At 46.2% G+C, this 21,817-nt stretch overlaps 1 protein-coding gene and 1 long non-coding RNA gene across 2 annotated transcripts in view; one reads left to right on the plus strand and one right to left on the minus strand.

Moving 5' to 3' along the window:
- The window catches only part of LOC102653594, a 114,431-nt gene that overhangs the window by 61,062 nt on the left and 31,552 nt on the right, over positions 1-21,817 (plus strand). The window lies entirely within an intron of this gene.
- Positions 857-20,229, minus strand: LOC551562 (dynein beta chain, ciliary). Its single transcript, XM_026445507.1, has 34 exons — positions 19,992-20,229; positions 19,681-19,913; positions 19,244-19,509; positions 18,191-19,085; positions 17,890-18,131; positions 17,554-17,827; positions 16,929-17,472; positions 16,336-16,653; positions 15,909-16,263; positions 15,551-15,822; positions 15,099-15,479; positions 14,893-15,041; positions 14,002-14,247; positions 13,411-13,942; positions 11,992-12,556; positions 9,328-11,721; positions 8,863-9,224; positions 8,249-8,725; positions 7,784-8,048; positions 7,306-7,655; positions 6,986-7,248; positions 6,624-6,920; positions 6,373-6,542; positions 5,996-6,299; positions 5,453-5,922; positions 4,807-5,361; positions 4,411-4,711; positions 4,052-4,333; positions 3,655-3,956; positions 3,464-3,591; positions 2,252-2,466; positions 1,821-2,177; positions 1,354-1,502; positions 857-1,267 (listed from the first exon to the last, which is right to left on the minus strand). Exons 1-34 carry the CDS (start codon positions 20,227-20,229, stop codon positions 973-975), a joined length of 13,446 nt encoding a protein of 4,481 aa, XP_026301292.1. The 3' UTR covers positions 857-972.

A 21,817-nucleotide genomic window follows, 5' to 3' on the forward strand; every position in this document is an offset into this window, starting at 1 on the left:
AAGCAAATTCGCCGCGTTAAAGAATTCAGAAGATTTTGACGAAGGAAGCGGTGGTGGCTGCGTCGCTTAACTTAGAGGTTGATCAACAAGAGTTTATTTCGTCCCTCTGTCTTAAAGCTGGAGGCCTGGAAGAAAAATCCTGATGAAATCCTGTCGAAAAACAGGGAAGGAGGAGGAGGAGGAGGAGGGGAACTCGACCCCGAAAGTTGGAGGGCAAACATTTTTCCTTACTCCTTCGAGGGCTAATAACGTCTGCATATTTGATAGGATTCCATTCTCCATTGAAAGATCGTGTTCTTTACGATCCCGCCCGCGGAGAGGGAAATCTAATTTCTTTCGCTAACACGATACAATTTTGATCCCCGCGCCGCAATCTGAAAGCTTTCGTGTCCCCGAGGCGCGGCCAAATCCACTATGCGTTTTCACCTCGCTTCTCCTCTTCGACCTTTCTCCTCCTCCTTTCTCCCTCCCTTCATATCCCTGTTTCTATATTAAATTGACCAACGTTCGGTTACGTTTCTCGGCCGTTCGATATCGATCCTCCTTTCTTAGAAGATGCGAGGAGATCGCTTTTGTTTTCCGTCCAAATGACGGATAATTTCGGGATTTCCTTTTCTCTCTCTTAAACAGGAAGGAAAGAACGAAAAGGAGGATCTCCATCGTCTTACGGTTTATTAACTCCTGGTCGATTAGCCAACCCCGATGATATCCGTTCGATGGGTCCTTCGAGATTTACGCTCGAATTATTCTTCTCTTCCTCGCCCGCGATTACCTATTTTCTTTTTCGTTTATCGTTCTCTATCTATCTATTGTTTACCTTTCTTCAATTTATGATTTAAAAAAAAAAAGAAACAGATTGCTATGTAAAATTTCGTTGACATTGTTGGACGAAGATTTAATAACGATTTACAATTATGGGAATGGAATTACATTTATTTTATACTCGATTTATACCCTGGCAATACGTTTTCGTTAAGTTTGAAGGAGCAGAGCCACGCCTGCCAATGTCCATTTCGCTGGCTTGTCCTTGGTCTTCAGATTGAACGTCCACACGTAAGTGGGCCCCCGAGTCCTCGTCTTGTAAACGGGGCACTCGTACATGTTGCGCAGATCCTGTTTGTCCTGGGTGATCGCTCTCACGTTGATCACAGGCATGGGGGGGAACAATTCCTTCGACTTGGAATCGACGATGATGCCCGACTGCACCTCCCATCGTGCCCCTTCCATGAAGATCCCGTGGATGTACGCGCCGTCTCTGGGCGCAGCTCTAAGTTATCGGGAAAAAAGAAAGAAAAAAAACAAAAGGCGATCAATATTTGCACTGCAAATGTACTGGGATTCAAAGTCACGTACGTGAATTCTTCTTTGTTTTTCTTCGTCACGTCGCATTGCAAACACATTTTATCGAGGGGAAGTTCGTGTCTTCTCGCTGTCGACTGCATGATAGCCGTGAGTAACGACTGAGGATTGAAGAATCCGGCTAACCATACCGATGGTGGCAACTGGAAACATATTTTCTTTTTTATACGAGTTTATAAGTTTAATCTAATCTTAAACTTTAAGTGACCCGATGAATATTTTCAATTGATTATCTATATCCGTCTTAAACTCGCTTAAGCTTAAACCGTCTTAAGCTCGGTATCGCATGTAATCGTAATTATCTACAAATAAAATTATTCTGGAGTAACTTTTTATTTCAAGTATAAATCTTATCTCGTTTGTTATTGTGAAATATCATTCTTAGAATCGCGACTAGTCGAATCGATTGAACAAGTTCTACTCAAATATTTGATAGGGATCGTAATCTTATCTCTTATTACCACGAAATCCGTGGACCAAGTATCCAATTCTCGGATTCTTAACAACAGGTCGACGAACCAAGCGGCGAGGCCCAGCAAAGATGGATAAGCCCTGCTGGCCCACACTTGGGGCACTTGGTCGAGGAACAGGGCGTTCTCCAGATCCTCCATGTCCGAGGTGATGGTCAATTCACCCTTCAGACCTAAATCCAGTTCGCGCAACGATCGTTTTATCTCCGTGGTCAAGTGATTCATTCGCTCGCACTCTTGGAAAGCCACGATCACGTACGGCGTCCTCTCCTCCACTTTACCCATTATCTCGGCCATGTTGAACTCCTCCGGAAGTTTCTCCATTATTTCGTCCAACATTTGCTTCACCTTTTTCGCCAAACATTGGTCCAAAATAATCTCTCCTCTCCTCTCCTCTTATTTATCGTATTTATCGTATTTACCTTTTCCTCTCTGGTCACCGTTTGACTGCCGGAACTGGCCGCGTCCCTCGGTTGCATCTCGAACACCGTTCTGAACAAATTTTCCGCGGTCATGGTCAGGAAACCTATTTCCGCGTTTGGATGCAAGCCGTACAGGTAAGGTGATTCCGGGGGCATCGCCTCGTCTATGTACGCGTGATACCCGGCTAAATCCGTGTTGGGCGGCGCTGGGAAACCTTCGATGATTTCCATTTACGTTTCGATATTGTATTCAGGATCAAGATGAATTATTGGGTTGGCAATTAAATAATTGCGGATTTCAGTTGAAGTTGATGACGACCTAATCAAAGCAATAATCGATTCGGATCGTCACAGTACAACTCGTGAGATTGCAGAGAAGCTTCATGTATCACATACATGCATTGAAAACCACTTAAAACAACTTGGCTATGTTCAAAAACTCGATACATGGGTTCCTCATGAACTGAAAGAAAAGCATTTAACGCAACGCATTAACAGCTGCGATTTGCTAAAGAAACGTAATGAAAATGATCCATTTTTAAAACGACGGATAACTAGCGATGAAAAATGGGTTGTTTACAACAATATCAAGCGGAAAAGATGGTGGAGCAGGCCACGTGAACCAGCTCGAACAACATCAAAAGCTGGTATTCATCGAAAGAAGGTTTTCTTATCAGTTTGGTGGGATTACAAAGGAATTGTCTATTTTGAACTCTTACCACCCAACCGAACGATTCAATTCTATTGTCTACATTGAACAATTAACGAAATTAAACGATGCAGTTGAAGAAAAGCGGCCCGAATTGACAAATCGAAAAGGTGTTGTATTCCATCATGACGATGCAAGGCCACACACATCTTTGGCCACTCGGCAAAAATTATTGGAGCTTGGTTGGGATGTTTTGCCACATCCACCATAGTCCTGACCTTGCACCATCCGATTACTTTTTGTTTCGATCTTTACAAAACTCCTCGAATGGTAAAAATTTCAATAACGATGATGATATCAAATCGTATCTGATTCAGTTTTTTGCTAATAAAAACCACAAGTTTTATGAACGTGGGATTACGATGCTGCCTGAAAGATGGCAAAAGGTCATTGATCAAAATGGGCAACGCATTACAGAATAAAGTTATTTAGTTCCATGAAAAAATTGTCTTTGATTTTCTAAAAAAAATCCGCAATTACTTAGTTGCCAATCCAATACTTACCTGGCGCCAACATCAATTCTCCATCGATCAATTCGGGTTGCATCAATTCTTCGAGGTAAGAAACGCACAGCCTTCTGTCCCAATCGTCGGTTATGTGCCCTCCGTACATGATCTCCCCAAAAAGATACCTTCGAGTTTTATTCGAATTCAAATTATACAATGATTATGATAATAAAATTTGATCATCGTACCTCAGATCCTCCCAAGGCACCTTGGACGTTGCCTCCAGATAATTGTACAGCACGCTGACGCTTATGTGGAGATCGCCCACGTTGAAAGGGTAGATCTTATTCCAACCCTGAGGACCGAATTTCCTCCGCTCCGCGACCACCGCGTGGAAGTAGCAAAGGGAAAATAGAATCACCTTGAACTCCGCCTCCTTGCTGCACATCTCCAACGTTTCCTGGGTAAAGTTGTCCAAAGCTTTGTGAAGATTCGCCTGCATCCCCGTGGGCGGCTCGTTCGTGATCTTGATGGACGACTCGAGGATCCCCTGAACCATCGTTCATATATATATATTTTTTTTCCACTAATCTCTTAATCCGCTTTATCGTATACGAACTGAGAAATAAACGATTAATCGATTACTTGGGGGATGATGTGTCCTGCCGGTGTGCCGGCTGGTTCGGCGCTCATAAACACCCTGTAATTCTCGTGGGAACCGTCCGCCGCTACCTCCAACTTTTTCTCCAACAAAGGTAACCACTTCTTCACCAGATGGATATTCTGCAAAATCACCCAATGCCCGTTTCTCGCGGCCACGTCCATGGCTTGCTCCGCGACCGTTTCCTGCCCCTGGCCCAGCGACACGTTGTGGAAATTTTGATTGTCCAACGTGTAACCCATCCGACGTCCCAGATCCTCCACGTCCTGATTTAAAAAGAAATTCATTAAGAATTTCTTTACTTCACTTACAAGATATATACGAGATGCTTCTTTCGATTTACCTTGAGAGGATTCACGCCGGGCGAAAGGATGAAGAAGATAGGGGTGGAGGGGCTGGTTTCCTCGAAAGATTTGGCGAACTCGACGGTCCTACCTTCCACGTATCTCGGGCCGAGCTTTTCCTCGATAAACGCCGCGATCGCGTAGGTCATTCTATCGGGCCTCAACGCCCTCAGCATGCACAGACGTTGTATAATCGTCTTGTTCTTCCATTCCTGCGGGAATTTCTCCCTCTCCGGACACTCGCATTCCACCAACTTTTTCCATCTCTTCGCCGAGGTCTCTATGTCCCTGTCCAAATTGCTGTTCGCCAAAGGGAAAGAGAGAGAGAGAGGAAAAAAGGAAATCCTTCGTTTCGATTTTTCTTATCGCGAGAACGAAAGATATTTTGTGATTACCGAAATTCTTCTCTATTGGCGAGACTTCTGATTCCGCCCCAACTGGTGTTGGAAAGGAAATCCACGGGGGAGGTGAGGTGGGGGGTGATGGGGAATCGTAGGAGGAAATCCAACTCGGTGGCGGTCACCTCGTTCCTCGCGAGCAGTATCTGAAACGCCATCTGCGAGGCGAAGATAAGTTTGTCGCACTCGAACAATCCCCTGCTCGTGTACATGAACACGGAGTAGGTGATGCACTCGATCAGATTCTTCACTCTCCCGGACACGTCGGGGGCCGGGTCCGCCCTCGAGATGGCTTTTTGAAACACCACGCTGAAAGCTTTCAGGGAAAATTGATAGATTGGATTGATGGTGTTCAGATCGTTCAAGATAAAATAGAGGAGAGACGCCCTGGCCGCCGCCGGTCGATACAATTCCCTGGCTGCGTCGATCTCACGGCTCGTGCCACGGCCTTCCGTCACCTTCGACTCGATTTCCGCCGCCGTCCTCTTCGTCGTCTCGAGATTCTCCACCAACGACGTGTCCTCCAACACGTTGCTGCCGGCCGACGACAATCTGTCTTGCGCACACGTCCAACGTTATTTCGTTCGTCTTTTCGTCCATCTTCTATCCCTATTCGAAAGGGGAAAAAAAGGGAGAAGTTTACCTCGACAAAAGGGAATCTTCCAAACTGTTGAGCGTGATCTTGAAATCGTTCTGCTGTCTGGTGAGCTCGGCCTTCGACTCCTCGAGATCCGGCCGCTCGGCCTTCACCACCTCGGCGAGTAATTGATCCTCGAGCCCGTCCCTCGTTACCGTGAAATTAATCAGGGTAGTTTGGGCCTGCATCTCGGGCTTGTAATGGGGATTAGCAAGCTTCGTGTGCAATAATAATCTGAACAGAGGATTGTACTCGACCTCCTTGTCGCCGATCTTGATCGCCCGCCCCTTCTTGATCAAGTTCCTGCCCAACAGCGGGTCCAACACGGGATCCACCGTTTCGCCGATGTTCTCCACGAGGACGGTCGACCCGGTCGCAAGGCATTGCTCGATCACGTCCAAGTAGCCCTTCTGTCCCAGCCTGATCACGCGAAGTTCCTCCCCGTACCTCTGTTTGATCCATTTGATACCCTGGAGCTGGAGAGAGAGAAAGAAAAAGAGATAGATAGAAAAGAACAATGATGTTGCGCGCTTATTCCTCGTTTGATACCTGAGGATCGATCATCAGGGGCCATCGATCGGAGTTCGTCAATATGGTGGCGTTTTCCGTCGACATTCTGTCGTTCGGCAATCCTTCGTTGTTCCACTTGGCTATCCTAGTGTCGTTCGTCAGTAACGACAAAGGATCCAATCCCTCGGTGATAGGAATGGTAGGCTCTACGCCGCGCAAGAACGGTAGCCATTGCTTGTGCAACAGATCGTTGCGAAATTGTTTGGTGAAGCAACCGACGTAGGATATGAACGCCGTGACGAGAAGAACGTCGCCCGGCAACGTGGACGCTTGTTGCATGAAACTTTTTTTGTTATTGTTATTATTATTATTATTATTTTAATAATAATCCTTTTTAAACAAGTTGGAAAACGTACGTGGCCACGGAGTCCGCCCATCGTACATTCTCCGACGCCAAACCACCGACCAGCCTGTTGGCTAGAACTATAGTGGCGTTCGTCGCGTCTGCCTCTTCTTGACACTTCACCTTCTCGGCCGTGGCTTGCTCGAAATCTGCCGTCAATTTCCCCAATTGCTCCTCCAACGACTGTTCCAGGTGTACGAAACGTATCACATCAACTATTACTCGTTCTCTGATTACACGTCTCTTATTTAATCATTCACGTACCGCAACTTTCCGTTTGATCACGGCCAGCTTCTCCTGCGCGGCGGCCAATTCCGCGTTCGCCTGCGCCAACGCCTTCCTCTTCGGCTCCACGTCGCAGAACACCTCGTAGAACTTGATGATGTTGATCACCCACGCGCAGAGGCCGGCAGCCGCGGCCGATTTCGATCTCACGAACTCCGGCTCGAATTCCGAGTCCTTTAGATAAGGCTGGATCGCCTTGATCACTTCCGGATGGATATTCTCCTTGTCGTAGTTGATCAGGGAGTCGAGGAACGTGTCGACCTTGGCCATCATGATCTGGACGAGACGAGATCGATGAAAGGAGGGAGGGAGATAGAGGGTGGTGACCTTGTTTCGAGTACCTTGGCGGATTTCCAGCTCCTGTCCTTGGGTATCTTGCCAGCCGGAGCCAGAAGGACCATCACGGCGGCAGTTACGTTCGTTACTGCCCCTGGTGGCGAGCCGAACGACTTCAATTCCGTCAAATTCGCCTTGTTCAGGGTGTTCAGAGCCTCTTGGGCGGCCAACAGGGCAGGCTCTGCCTTCATCAAATCCATTTCGCAGTCCTTCTGCTTTTTCGACACCTCCTCCGCTATTATGGCGACCTTCGACTCCTCCTCGTCGGCTGAACGAAAGAGATGAGATTCGTTGGAAAAGAGATTTCTTTTCTTCTTATTTTTACCTATAGCCTTCTCCTTCTGCACTTTGTCCGTCTCGACGCCGACGATCGCGATCAGAGTATCGGCCGCCTCGTTCTTCTGCTGCAACTCCAACTCCTGCATCGCCAGCTTCTCCTTCAATTTATCCACCTGCACGGCCGTGGAGCGAAGCTTCTCCAATCCATTCTCGAGCCTCGCCACCCGGCCGCGAAGCTCGCTCGCCTTCGTTTTCAACAGCCTCGTGTACAAACTGATCTGCTCGAGGAACGATTTCGGTGTCGTGTAGTTGTATCTCCTCTCGCTGGCCAAATAATGCCTGCTCGCCGCGTTCACGCTCGTGTGAGCGTGGGCCATGAATTTCGCTGCCGGCTCCCTGCAGCGTCCAACCCATCCCTCTATTTATTTGCCGAACCAACCCTCCTCTATTCAAACCGGTATGCGTGTTTTGGGAGGGACGGGGAGGTGGGTGCAAATCGATCGATGTTACCACTCTCTACTTACCTGTAAGTCTCCAGAAGTTCGTCCAACTCCTGCAGAAACCTCTTCGACACAGACATCAAAGCTTCTTGCGGCCATTCATGGAACCAGTTTATCGCCGTGCAATTTATTATGGCGGGGAATTTCCTCGAGCGTATCCTTAAAGTGGATCCGACCGGGGAGAAGCAGAGAACTGTGCGAAGCTGGCGGCGAACACGGTCGATGAAGAACTTCCAACAATTCTCGCGGGTGTCTAACATACCGGCCCCCTTCACCTCGTTACGCACCCCTGCAAAATTGCCAACCGCGCGTAATATTCCTCTCTTCGCGGGGAGAAAATAAATCAGGATCGAAAATCGAAGGATTCTTCGAGAGATAAGATCGCGTTTCACGCTTTTAATGTGGAATCGATCGAGGAATGAGAAAGATACGTTTTCATTCTTATTAGGAAATACGCATCATAATAGAGAGATATATTTTTCCAACAACCTGCTATTATATTCTCGACCTCGTCCTCGGCAAAGAGGTCTGGAACCTCGCCAGAAGCGAGCATGTCGTTGATCAGTACGAGGAACTGCTCGTTCGCCACTTGGGCGTCGGTCATCAGGAACACGATGCCGAGATTCTTCAATCCCGACTTGTTGTAGAGGGCGGCGAGCTCCGACTTCATATCGGCGATCCCATAACCCTTCTTCAACTGGATTTGGAACACCTCCAGCGAGCTTATGAACGCGGCCAATCGCGATAAACTCTGTTTGCCGGAACCACCTACGCCGACGAGGAGAGCGCTGCCCCTGGGCGACTCCAGGATCCTGTTTATCCGGCACACGTGCATCATCGCGTCCTCGAACAGCACAAGCTTCATCGCCGCCACGAGATCGTTGTAACTGACCATCGCCTCTGACAACAATCGGTGCAGGGTCGGCCAATCCTTCACCGCCATGTACTTCGGCTCCCCGACTCCGCCTTCAAATCGATTTCCTCGATTGATTTTTCATCGATCGCGTTTGCAATTATTTTAACGTAAGGAAACATAATCGTGAAAATCGTAAAAAATTGTGCGCAGATATGTCATTTTAAATAAATATGGAGAAAATATTTGCCTGCAAAGTGACAGTAGATGTTGGGCTTCTCCAGAATAGCGCTCTCGTCTATCTCCTCCACGTTCTTCTTCAGGATGTCCAGTTGCAGTTTGGAGAAACTCTCTATGTCTTTCTCGTCTATCAGTTTGTCGCCGTAAACTCTTTGCGTCTCGTGGAACCAGAGTCTCATCAAGTCCGTAGAAGATTGGAGGCACTCGTTTCCGCTGAACAATAATCCTTGGAAGCAGTTCGACAAGTCGCGGAGATTGAAGATGTAGTGGAACTTGACCGCCGTCGGAAGGAACATTTGAGCGCAGCGATGATGAAGCTGGATCGATGCTTGCACGATGTTGTTGCACAATTCGGTCACACAAATGGGAAATCTAATTAAAATTGATTATTAATCACAAACTTGCGCACGCAGTATATATTTAATTCCACGTCGATTTTAATAATTATACGGGAAATAAATACAGAAAATCTCACCTGTGTTCGATGTTGGACAAATGTTGCCTCAAAATGGACGAATAAATAATCGTTAGAGACTCGATATTTGGAAAACTGACAGCGAACACGGAGAAATGTCTCTGCAGCCTGGGATTAATCGTGAATGATCCAGCCGTGGGATTCATGCAAGCGATGTATTGACAATTGTGAATATCCTTGAGGGTGAGCTTGGTTCTGTCGTACCAATGACCGTAATCGAGATGCTGGCGGATCAAAGTGTGCGGTTGGACGGTCCCGTAGGGGTCCACCTCGGGCATATTCATGTCGTCGATGAAGTAGACGAGAGTCTTGTTCCCGGGGGGGCCGTAATTTCGGCCAGCCTTCTTCTCCAACGATTTCTCCAAGATCTTTTGCAACATCTCCGACGAGGTGTAGAAGTTAAATGGAATATTGGAGACCGAGTAATTATCGGGCAATTGGGAGAGTTTCTCGGCAACGAGGACGGTTTTCCCGCAACCGGCCGTTCCGACCAACATCACCGGATGTTTCTCGGCCGTCAGCAAGTCCAAGAGGTATCTGATTCTGATAGACTCCGCCGTGTAGACGAGAACGGCTTGGAGCGGCATTTCTGGATCCAACTCGAACTTTGGCAAGCGTTGCATCCACGGAACGAAGCTCTTCGTCTCGGAATCGACGTAATAATCGAACACGGTCCCCTGGGAGGGGAATTTGATCTGCTTGAACTCGTTCACCCACCATTTGCTGAATTCTAGCCGATAGTCGATCAACTGGTCTTGGAACATGGAAGATCCGAACGCCCAAACGGCGGCGAAGACGAAGTAAAGTTCGTAGTGCTCTTTCGAAAAGTCGGTGGAAGTTAATTCAGGTTTCAGAAGGCAGTGAAGAAGATGGCAAAGCATCTGCACGTGCGCCATATCCGCGATCGGGGTAATCTTTTTAAACCTGCTCCTCAACGTCTCCAAACAAGGAGGTATATACTTGTCGAACAGTATTACCAAATTAGACCTCTCTATGGGGGACGTTCTTTTCTCCACCCAGCTGGTCACGTAAGGATTCCAGCCCAGGTCTTGGGGATTTATGTAGAGGATGCCTGCCCTGGACACGGTGGCGGGCGTGGCCGTCCTCAAATTGGATATCTCAAAGAGCAGCCTCATAACTGGCGTCAGAGCTATCCTCTCGTTGCTCGCCAGAGTCAAAACTTTGTTGTCGTCCATCACGGTGTTCAATGACTCGATCCACATAGGATCGATGTCGCCGTCCAGCACGATCCACTTTGGATTCTCACCGCCCAGATTGGCCTGCTCTCTCATTATCACCGAGAACAGGCCGTCCTTCCACTCCCTGGTCGCCGGGTTGATTATCCCGAACAATTCGTCGTTGGTCACTGCCTTCGGATTCAGATCGTTGTACACCGGCTTCCTCTTCATGTTCTGATACGTTCTGAACAACGATTTCCACACCTGGGTCTTGCCAGATCCCGCGATACCCACGATGAAAACCGAATGCCTCACCTCCAACAGTTCCTCCAGTTGGACCACTTTCAGAATGAACCCGTCCTCCGGTTGAAGCGAGAGATCCGCCGCGGCCTGCTTCACCATCTTCTCGAACTCGGCGTCTCGTTTCCGCGGGACGTCCAACGCGGGGAACAAATCGGCTATCAGGCCCATGAACACGGGCAGATCGTCGGATATCACTTTGGGAATGTTGAAGTCTCGAAGGGCTCTCATCAACACCTGCTCCTCCGGCCTTCCCGGATCCCCCCTCTTCAGACTTCCGGCGACCACAAGGACCGACTTTATCGCGCGCAATCCCCAATCGTAGTGATCCTGCTTCGACAATAGCTCTTTGCACAACGTGTACAAAGTGATGAACTTTCTCGCGAGGATTTTCGCATCCTGGAACCCCTCCGCGACGAGCATGATCTCGCAGATCAGCTCGAAATCGGGCACCACCATTGCGCACGGCCGAAACAGAGCTTTCAAATTCTCGGGCAATTCCGTCCTGCCAGCGTAGCCTGGATTCATCGTGATAAATATACCAACGGTTGCCTCCAAACCGATAATCTCACCCATGAAGTTGAATCTCTCCTTCTTGTGTCTGATTGCATCCTGAATCGATTTCACCTGCACAGCGACCACCGACAACACCTCGACCGTGATCCGATTGAACTCGTCGAAACAACCCCAGGCGCCGGTCTGCGCCAGTCCTTTGTATATGTTGCCGCACGATTTGTAGTCCATCTGTTCCGAACAGTTGAACACGTACACCATTATGCCCAGAGCTCTGCCCAGATCCTTGGTAGTCTCTGTTTTTCCGGTTCCGGCGGGCCCCGCCGGCCCGCCACCCATGATCAAATGAAGGGACTGAGTCAGAGTTATGTAACATCTGTCTGTCAGTGGAGTTATGACTAACCTGCGTAAGGAATAAACCTTGTATCTTAATCTTACAATCTTTAAGAATTTATTTAAGTATTCAATATTATTCGCAAAATCAACTCGTTTCGAGGGAAGAAAATTGGAATCGAATACGGAATCGATTTGTTTTTTAGACGATCTGATAAATCTAAATTTAAGTAAAAGTAGTTTATGCGATGAACATAATTTAATAAATTGTCAAATGTGGACTGGGCTTAACGCGCGTATTAAGATTTATTGATCAAAAGGAGAAAGGAAAGCATCGAACCTGGGCGTATTCCCCAGATATTCGTGAGAGTATTTAAACTGCGCGTCGCAAATATTGGCGAAGCAATCCTTCTCCTTCTCGTCCCAACGGTGGCGGAGTTGACTCTGCCATTGGAACGCCTGCGACGTCTCCACCTTGGACTGTACCAGTTTGGCCACCACGTCTCTAGAATGCACGTCTATCGTGCAGATGGTCATCACTTTCTGCCTCTCCTGTTTCGTCAGCTCTCCGATCAGAAGCGTGATCAATGTGCTCAATTGGGAGATCTGTTTCTTCAGATAATCCTTCAACGAGTTATCGTACCCCTCCTCCAATCTTGAAAACGCGATGTTCACCTCGGTGGTCCACCATATTTGCGTGCTGCACAGGGAGACCTGAGCCGGATAGTCGAACAACCATTGCTCTCGAGCCTTTTCCTCGTACGTTACCACCGCCTCGCTGAAGTAATGCCTCATAGTGATCCTCATCACTCGTTGCAAACGGTTCAACCATGCTTCCACCGCTCCTTCGCAGCTCATCTCGCAGTTCGCGAACTCCACGTATTCCCCGTCTTTCGCGTACATACCTTCGAAACAATGAAAAAAATAAAGATCGAGAAAGATTCTAGGATCGTTTAATTAAAAAAAGAAAAAGAAGAAGTAAAAATCCATTCTCTCAAAAACATGAATTTAAATACGAACGATCGAGTTGTTCGATCGACCATATATATATAAATTTTTCGAGAAAGCAATGTTTTTTTTTAAACTATATAAATAAAGAAATATAGATTTTTAAGTCTAAAGTTAAAGTTAGAAGCTTTATTTATTAATATTTCTTTATATATTAAAATAAAAATATTATTTATAAATTAAATTTTAATTGTTTTTATATTAAAAATATATTGTTTTTAAAAACTTTATAAATATTTTAAATTTATAATTTTTAAATTAAATTTATTTAATTTTTAAAATTAAAAAATATTTTATTTATTAAATATAAAAATTTTAATTAATTTTATTTGAATTTAGTTTTATTTATACTTAGTTTTATTTGAATTTAGTTTTATTTGAACTTAGTTTTATTTGAACTTAGTTTTATTTTAACTTAGTTTTATTTGAACTTAGTTTTATTTGAACTTAGTTTTATTTGAACTTAGTTTTATTTGAACTTAGTTTTATTTGAACTTAGTTTTATTTGAACTTAATTTTATTTGAACTTAGTTTTATTTGAACTTAGTTTTATTTGAACTTAATTTTATTTGAACTTAATTTTATTTGAACTTAGTTTTATTTGAACTTAGTTTTATTTGAACTTAGTTTTATTTGAACTTAGTTTTATTTGAACTTAGTTTTATTTGAACTTAGTTTTATTTCAACTTAGAAAAAAACAAAACAAAGCAATTCTATTTCTTTCTTCTTTCAAGAAATTTCTTCGACTCACCCGATACGCGTCTCGGCGAGGGTGCAGCCGCGTCATCGAATTTCAATCGGGCCATGGAATCGAACAGTTTCGTCAGATGCTTGGCCACCACCTCCGGCTGATTTCCATTCGACAGGATGTCCAACAGATCGCTGGACGAGACGAAGTAGAACCTCGGGAACGCCAAACGTTTCGTCTCCAAGTACTCGGCCAACGCTTTCTCGCAGAGGACCAATTCCTTTTCGAGGATGTCCAGGGAGGACGCGAGCCCTTCTTTATTCGTCGCCTCAACTACGTTCAACGTCCTCCCCAGCTCCTCCGTCATTTGCTTGAATTCCTTGTCTATCTTGTCGAATCTCTCGGCGTCCGTGGGCAATTGTCTGCGTATATCCTCGGACGAGGTGAAGATGCTCTCCAGATGTGTCCAGGTTCGTTGCACCTCGAACCAGATCGTGATCACTTGATCAGCGATGCTCAACTTTCGCTGCCAACTGGACACTTCTTCCAGAAAATGAGCTATGAACTTGGAGGTGATGAGATTTTGCAACTGGACCTGTATGGAGGAGATGGTTATTTGATCGAGTCTGTCCGTTGGATTTGGAAAGTTTTTACCTGATTTTCTTCCAGAGTTTCGATCAGTTCCTCGCTGGCCCTTATCAAGGTGGCGCCGGTTCGAGCGTGAACTTCTTTCTCGAACTCCATTTTCGACCAGGTGGCGTTCAATTCCTTCATGTACCTCTCCATTGACATCTCCTTCACGGCTTTGTCAACGATGTTCTTCACCTCCTCCTCGCAGTCGTGCAGATTCAGCTCGAGAAGATCGGCCAACGTGGTGGACTCGTCCATGACGAATTTTACCTTAAGCACACTCTTCGTTCACTATTCACGTTTCTTTTATCACGTTCGAAAGCTCGAAGTGTTGAGTGAATAAGTTTAGAAAAAAAAAAGAAAGAAATGAAGTGAGGTGTAAGCGAAGAATTAAACATTTCTCGAATCAAGATTGAATTTATTATTGACAAATGGAGATATAAATACAGCGAATGGATACAGCGATGAAACGATACAATGAGAATATAATAGAAAATTATTATTGGACGATGTACGTGACGCATGCAGCAGCATGTTAATTGATGATTTATTCGTTCTAATTCGTGCTCAAATATTTTAGAATTAAGTGCACGTTATTTACAGTGGACTTACGGTCATTTCTGGAGTCATGTTGCCCAATTTCTGTAACACCGATAGCGTATATACAGCGGTGCAACTAACTAACTAACACGTTGGTGATCATTTCCATCGAAATATCTTAATCTTTGATTAAAAGATTTCGTTCAAATTTTTTTTAAACAGAATTAATAAAAATATTAAAAAGATATAACGATCTTTATGAAAAAAATGGACAATTTTGTTGTACAAAAGGTTATTATGTTATTAAATCGTTTTCAAAATCGTTTTATCGCGTAAAATTCTATTCTTCTTTCTTTCTTTCAACCTTGCCGGTACCTTGGTGCTGTTCATCAATTGTCTCCAATGCCTTTCCCTTATGGCCGGGTTCTGCAGCTCAGCCACGGCTCTCAACGACGTCAGCATATTCTTCACAGTTGCCTCCAAGGAAATGAAAGTGTCCCACGATCTCATTTCCTTGTCCAGAGCTAATTATTTCAATCCAATTTAATATCTCCCATTAAAAAATCCCTCATCATCATTACCTCGTATTTCCTTGGCGAATTTCTTGCACTCGATGTCCATGTTCTCCACGTCGATTTTCCTCCAAGGTGTGGTCTTCCATCCCTCTATGCAGCTTCTGACTATGTTCACGTAATCCCAGAGCTGTTTCAACATCTTCAACTCTTTTCTGCATTGTTTCAACACTTTGAACTCTGACACCATCACCTCGAACAGGGAAGCGGAGTCTTGGATATCCTTCATTTGCCGTTCCAACATTGAAATCTCCTTGTGACTTTCGTCCATTAATTCGTAAGGATTTTGACACTCGTATCTGAAGAAATTGTAACGTCGAAACGCCTCTCTGTAGTGAATTATCGTCGTGTCGAATGCCGAGATTCGCCCTCGTATCCTGGACACCTCGCCTGGATATTAATCCTTTCTTAAATTGTCAAACGTAACTTAGACTGATAGAAGTAATCATGCATATTCATACCTGCTTGCAACGGAGCCACTTGTTGTTTAACCATAAGCGCCAATTTTTTCGTATTTGCCCATTGTTCGGGCAATTCTTGGAGCAGAACGTTCACCTCCTCGGGGATATCTTGATCGTAAAATTTGAGCAACTCGATCGTTTCTTCCAGAGGCTGGAACATCTCGTCTGTGGTCGGTTGCCTCTCCTTCACTTGCAAAAGGTAACCCATCACGCTGACGAGTCTGGCGTAATCTCCCGGGTGAATCGATTGAAGCAAACCCTCGTCCGCTCGTCTGAACCGAATAAAAAGTATCATTTCCATTCATTAATTTGTAATATTAATTATTCGATTATTAATAATTTAAGAAAGAAGAAACACCTTATGAACGATCCCAAATCCGAGAGGCTGGTCGTGACGCGATCGACCAGATGTCTCTTGAACATGCTGGACCATTTGCAGACCATGTTCAGCACCGAGTGCCTGAAGGGTCTGAGGTCTACCCTGAACCAGCCGCAAAACACTTTGGACGGTTCCATTTCCTCGATCTCGAGATAGAGGCCCTCGTAAAGGTCGATTTGCTCGCGGAATTGCTCCATTTTCGGCGGTGACCGTGTCGGCCCCTTGGGATCCTGCACGGCCACCATCTCCATTTCCTCCATCGTCAATTGTCGGCTGTACTCGAGGAACTGTTGCATCACCGTGTCCCTATCGTCCAACCAGAGATAGGCGTATCCTGATAAAACAATACGACGAAAGGATCTTGTGGAAACTTTCGCTTCAATTTCGTTTCATGGGAATCTCGTACCTTCGAAATTATTACAGAATTCCGTGGCTTCCTCGATCGCTGTTACAACGTTCCCCATAATCTCATTTTTCATCCCTCTTATGTCTGGATCCTCCTCCAACTCCTCGGCGTATCCTATAGAATTATTTTTCAACCTTGGCACCAGTGCAGCCATACCGATGATGTCGTCCAACAGGGCCGATACCAATTGATCGAGCCCATCCGGATCATCCGGCTCCAATGAGGGCACGTAATAGAGATCCGGCTCTCTGAGCTCCAATTTTGCCTCTAACAAGGGCTCGGTGTGCCCGTTCGTCTCCATATTGTCCACCAAGTATCCTATATACGTAATTACCTCATTTCTAATTAAGTAATTTTATTTTAAAAATACAATTTTAATAGAAGAATAACATCTATTTAAAAAAAAGAAACCAAAGTTAAACAGATATATTTTAGTATTACAACTATGATACTATGATATTTCATTTATATTGCATTTTGTCATTTTCACGCTAAATTCTAAATATTCCATAAATACACAAATCTTGTGCAATTGCACAACAAGATTACTCATGAAATGGAAAGAAGGAGCAACGAGGGCGTCCAACATTCACCTAACGAGCATCCCACTGCCCTTCGAAGGGACTCGATCACGATCCCATCGACGTAGTCCACGTATCTCTGCCAGGCATCCTCCATCCCCTCGGAAACTTGAAAAAGCAGCCTATTCTCCCCGAGCAACGAACGGATCTGCTCGCCGGCCCTCTCCACCTCGGCGTAACGTCTCGACACTTTCTCCGGCCGCTCGTCGAACGACAATAAAGCGTCCTTACGACGCTCCTTCCTCTCGATCAGAGGCGTCCTCGTCCAGGCGTCCAGCGCAGCTTTCATCTTCTCCACGTTCGTCTGGCTCGATTTGATCCTCCCCCACAGCCCTTCCACCAACTCGCCCAACTCGACCATGTACTCGAGGACGCCGTCCGAGTTCCATCTCAGCTCCAGCTCCCCGCGGGACACCAGCGAATCGATGCTGTTTATCTCGTCCTCGATCAGCTGAAACTCGACCTGCCTGCTCGTCTTGCGGATGTTGTTGTACGAGGACACTGTCGCGCACAACAGCGCGCGGAACTTGCGGAACGTTTCTACGTTCTCCGACACCTTGGTCGAAGAGAAAAAAGAAGTAAGTAAAAATTTCAAATCGTGTGGATAAAGATTAAACTAAAGAGAGGAGAGAGGCACCTTTATCGCGTGTTCCGGAATGTCCGATCTGGACATTTGCTTCAAGTAGTTCACTTCTTTCAACACGCCTAGAAGCTCGGGGTCGAAGTTGAGGGTCAACGTGCTCGTGGAATCGGGCTCGCGGGACAGAATATTGCGATTCAGGCCGATATCGACCGTTTCGGGTACGGTGGCCGCCCATTCGTTGAACAATTCGGCCTCCTTGTCGTCGAAGATCTTGATCAATCTCTCGTAACGTTTCTCTATACGCAGACCCTCCTCGCTCCACACTATTCTGTAATTCGGGGCGAATAATCGTATCGATTCGAATATCTGAATATCTGACGTTGAACTCACGGGTGTTGAACGGCTTTGAAAGATTGAACGGGGAGATCGATCCGTTGCCTGAGCATGTTGATGAATGTCAAGGCCGCGGCCAGGGGCGGAAGATTAATCAGAGCGCCCCTGGTCCCGCGATTGAACAGCACCTCGACCACGGTCAACTCGACGTTCAACAGATCCAAGATCCTCGAGTAACGATTCGTGAATTGCTCGCTTATCACCGGCCTGTCCAAAACCGTCCCCGCGATATTTATCAACTGGAAGAAGAATAGAAAAAAGAAAAAAATCTAAGGATGCGCGGCAATAAGATAAATACCTTGAAGATGCTCTCGAGATTTCCACATTCGTCGAAAGCTTGGCAAAGTATGGCCGCCAATTTGCTGTCGAGATCCGCGATCGACTCGTTGAACCTGGCACAATTCTCCGCGAACGATTGGTCGTCGGGCTCGAGGGCGTCGTTGGCGCGCACCGTGAAACAGACGAACAGATTCTGGAACTCCTTGTACACGTTCGTGATCCTCGCGCTTAGGGAGCCGCCTTGGATTCCGCCTATTTCTATTTTCTCCAACTTGGAGAATTCCATCACGGTGTTGAACAACCACTCGATATCGTTCAATCGTCTGAGAAAGGCGTCGAAACGGGTGAAAACAGCGCTCGGATTGAAGGTCCAGGGTGGCGCGTGCGGCTTCATCGCTGGCATGTCTTTCCTCGCCTCGAACTGCCTTCGAAATTCTTCCAACACGTCTGCGAAGAATAATTTTTCTCTTGTATTATTATTCGAAAAGGGACGAAGGGAATTCGAACCTCGACATATCTGCACGCGTTGAACAGCCTCGTCCACGTCGCTCTGGAAGATGGAGGCCGGGTCGAGGAAACGGCGCGCCTCCTGTATCAACAGGTTGCAAATCTGTCGAAGCATGATGATCACCTTGGAGGAGCTTTGATAGTGGGTGGATTTCGACCAGGCCAAACCGACCGAGTGTATCAGCGTGGCCATTAACGGCTTGGCCTCGGAGAAGTCGACCTCCTCCACAGCTTTGAAACATTTGGCCAACGGAGACAGGTACAGGGATATCTCCTTCGCCTCGGCCATCGAGGACACTACGTTGTCGAACAGGGTGCGGAAACAGGGGAAATAAGCGCTGTCCGTCGTTTCGAGAATGCTCGCCATTTTCCTCACCCGATCCTCTTGCAATTGATCGTAAATGTACCTGACGAGTGTCCATTATTTCCTTTTATTTTTCACAAACGTTATATCAATGAGGCGACACTAACGCCGCACAACCATAATTATATGGCCAACTATAGGTCCAAATATATTTATTATTTTCTTTCATGTTATATTTCTCTACGTTGAAAAGGTGTCTACCTTAAATTAGCCAGTCTGGCGGACCAGTAATCGAGTTCGACATCGGGTGTTGGATTTTGGCCGTTCTCGAAGGCGGCGCTGGATTCCTGTGTGACAACGTCGTTCACCAAATAGGCCCACTTTATCACCACGCCCTCGATCGCGCTCTTCAAATACAGATCGACGGCTTGGGGACCATCCGCTCGCACCAGCTTCTCCACTTCCGTCAACTTCTCCATCCCGGCTGGCATTGGGAGGACGGTCCTACCGTTCACCTGACCTTTCACCTGTGATTTGAAGAGGAAAAATTCGAAACTCGTACCGTACAGAGCGTTAATATATTTCACTCTCGAATCTTATATCTTTCGTAAATCTTTGACCTATAAGAAGTCTGAGTGAATATATTATAACACCCTGTAAATTCTCTTTGAAGAAGGGGGGAGAAAAAGAAAATTGACTTGATACAAGGTACCGCGAAGAGAATGAACGTGTCTACAAATATCCTGGATCGCGACGTCGGGCAGATCCTTGTGGTTCTCCGCTTTGCTCAACAGAGGAGCGAACACATTGTCGACCAAAGTGGCCAATTGATCGACGATCCGAGAAGACAGATCGCCTAGAATCAGCATCGACGAACAAGCTTCCTCCTCCTTGGGCAATGGCACATGCTCCACCTTCACCGCGTAAATGCCTGGTAATCATCGAATATCTCTGATAATTTACAATAACGACGTTCGGCAAGATAGAAAATTTTCCTTTTCATTCTCACCTTTGGTCCTTTGACACGGTACAGGAAACGAGGTGCAAGCCACCAATTGCGCGTTCGGCGTCAAAGCGACGAAAAGCGCAGCCGGAAGAGGATTATCGAGGAAATCGTGCACGGCGTTCCTGTATTCCTCCGTGAGCAGCAATCTCCCCCATTTTTCCGGTTTCAGTTTCAACGATTTCTGCACGAAAGCGCCGATGTACTCCAACCGAAAATCCGACGATCCATCGGGACTGGCCATCTCTGCTTTGAAATACAGGATCAGAATTGTATTCTTCTCTTCGACGAAGCGAATATTTTTTTTTTTCGATGTAACTATGGCGATGCGACCGAGCGAGGACGTGGCGCGATTCTGGCATAATACAGGGATGGGTCGTAATATAAATATGCAAAAGAATGGCGTGACCACGTGAGAAGGGGGAGTATGCGGGGTAAAAATGCCAACCGTTCCATCGGTGGTGGCCGTCGCGGCGGTGCAAGCAGGTCAAGAGACCAGGCACCGACTGAACCCAGCCGAACGACGACGTCCTGGCATTAACTGATTGTCTGTGTCTTTTCGACGACTTCCCCTATATTCTTTGCCCTCCTATTGTCACGGCTTGTGCACGGAATATTGGCGGAGGCCAGCAGACGTAGCACGCGATCCCGCGTACTGGCAGGTACCATTTTACTTTTATCCCCGATTGGGTTAGTCTTAATTTCGCGTCCACGGGCGTTTATTCGTCGCGAACTCTCTTTCGTAACGTTATTTCGTTTCGCTTCGCATTTATCGAGAAAGATGGTTAAACGGATGGTTAAAGCAACGATTCCTTTCCCTCTCGATTTATTTAATCGTGAAACAAGAAAATTTGAAGTGAATCGCGAGTGAAATCGTGGAAATAGTTCGATTGTCGGGGAACGGGAAGATTTTGCAAGGCTGTAGTTTTCGATCCACGGTTCGCCTCGACGAAAGCAGTCGATCAGTTCGATCGATCGGCCGTAAAAAACGTGGAAATTGCGCGGATGTAAAAATAGGAAAGGAAGGACGATTTTGCGGCAGCTGTTTGCCCTTGGATTCCGGCCAGTGAAAATCGTCTGCCATTCGCTCGCAGGGATTTGATAACGAACATTTCTGGGGGAAAGGGGAGGATGCTCGTTTCAATCCTCTGATCGGCTTATCGATCGGCGAGCCATTGTTCGCCTCCACCCTGCTACAACAACAACAACAAAAAACTTGCGTTAAAATCGGGAAAATGGGGCATATGCCTGCGAGAACATCTGTGCGAACAAAAGGCAAGGGGGAGATGGAGAAGAGGCTCGATCCGGACGTCAGAACCAATTTCTCTCGACGGATTAGCCGTTTTCCCGAAAGGCGGCGGATTTTCCGCTGCTCGAAGCGTGTTTGAACCGGGATATTTCTTTGAGAAATTTAGTGCGTGCACTCCTCCGTTGGAACAACCGAAAAAGGCGGCAAAGAAGGCAACGACCTCGCAGAAATTTCTTCGTCTTTGTGCGACATCCTTGGAATTATTCGGTTTGAAAGTAATCGTATCGAATCATTTGCGATTCTGATTCAAACATTTGTTGAGATACGAATAGGATATTCGCAATTTATCTCTATTAATCGAATTGTTGGTCGAGAAGGAAGCAATTTGACGGCTTTCAAACGTTGAAGGATCGATAATTTTAAAAGAAGATTAATCTCCAAGACTTGGAATACATTAGAGATTTCCAATTACAACCTACTCCCTTTAATAGTTTTCGAGTCTATTTGAAACCCCTTCTATTCGAGACGAATAATCGAATAATCCCTCAACAGGTGACCCAAGGAGCTCTTAATACGCGATCAA

The sequence above is a fragment of the Apis mellifera genome, linkage group LG15 (genome assembly GCF_003254395.2).
Source record: "Apis mellifera strain DH4 linkage group LG15, Amel_HAv3.1, whole genome shotgun sequence".
NCBI classification, from domain to species: Eukaryota; Metazoa; Arthropoda; class Insecta; order Hymenoptera; family Apidae; genus Apis; species Apis mellifera.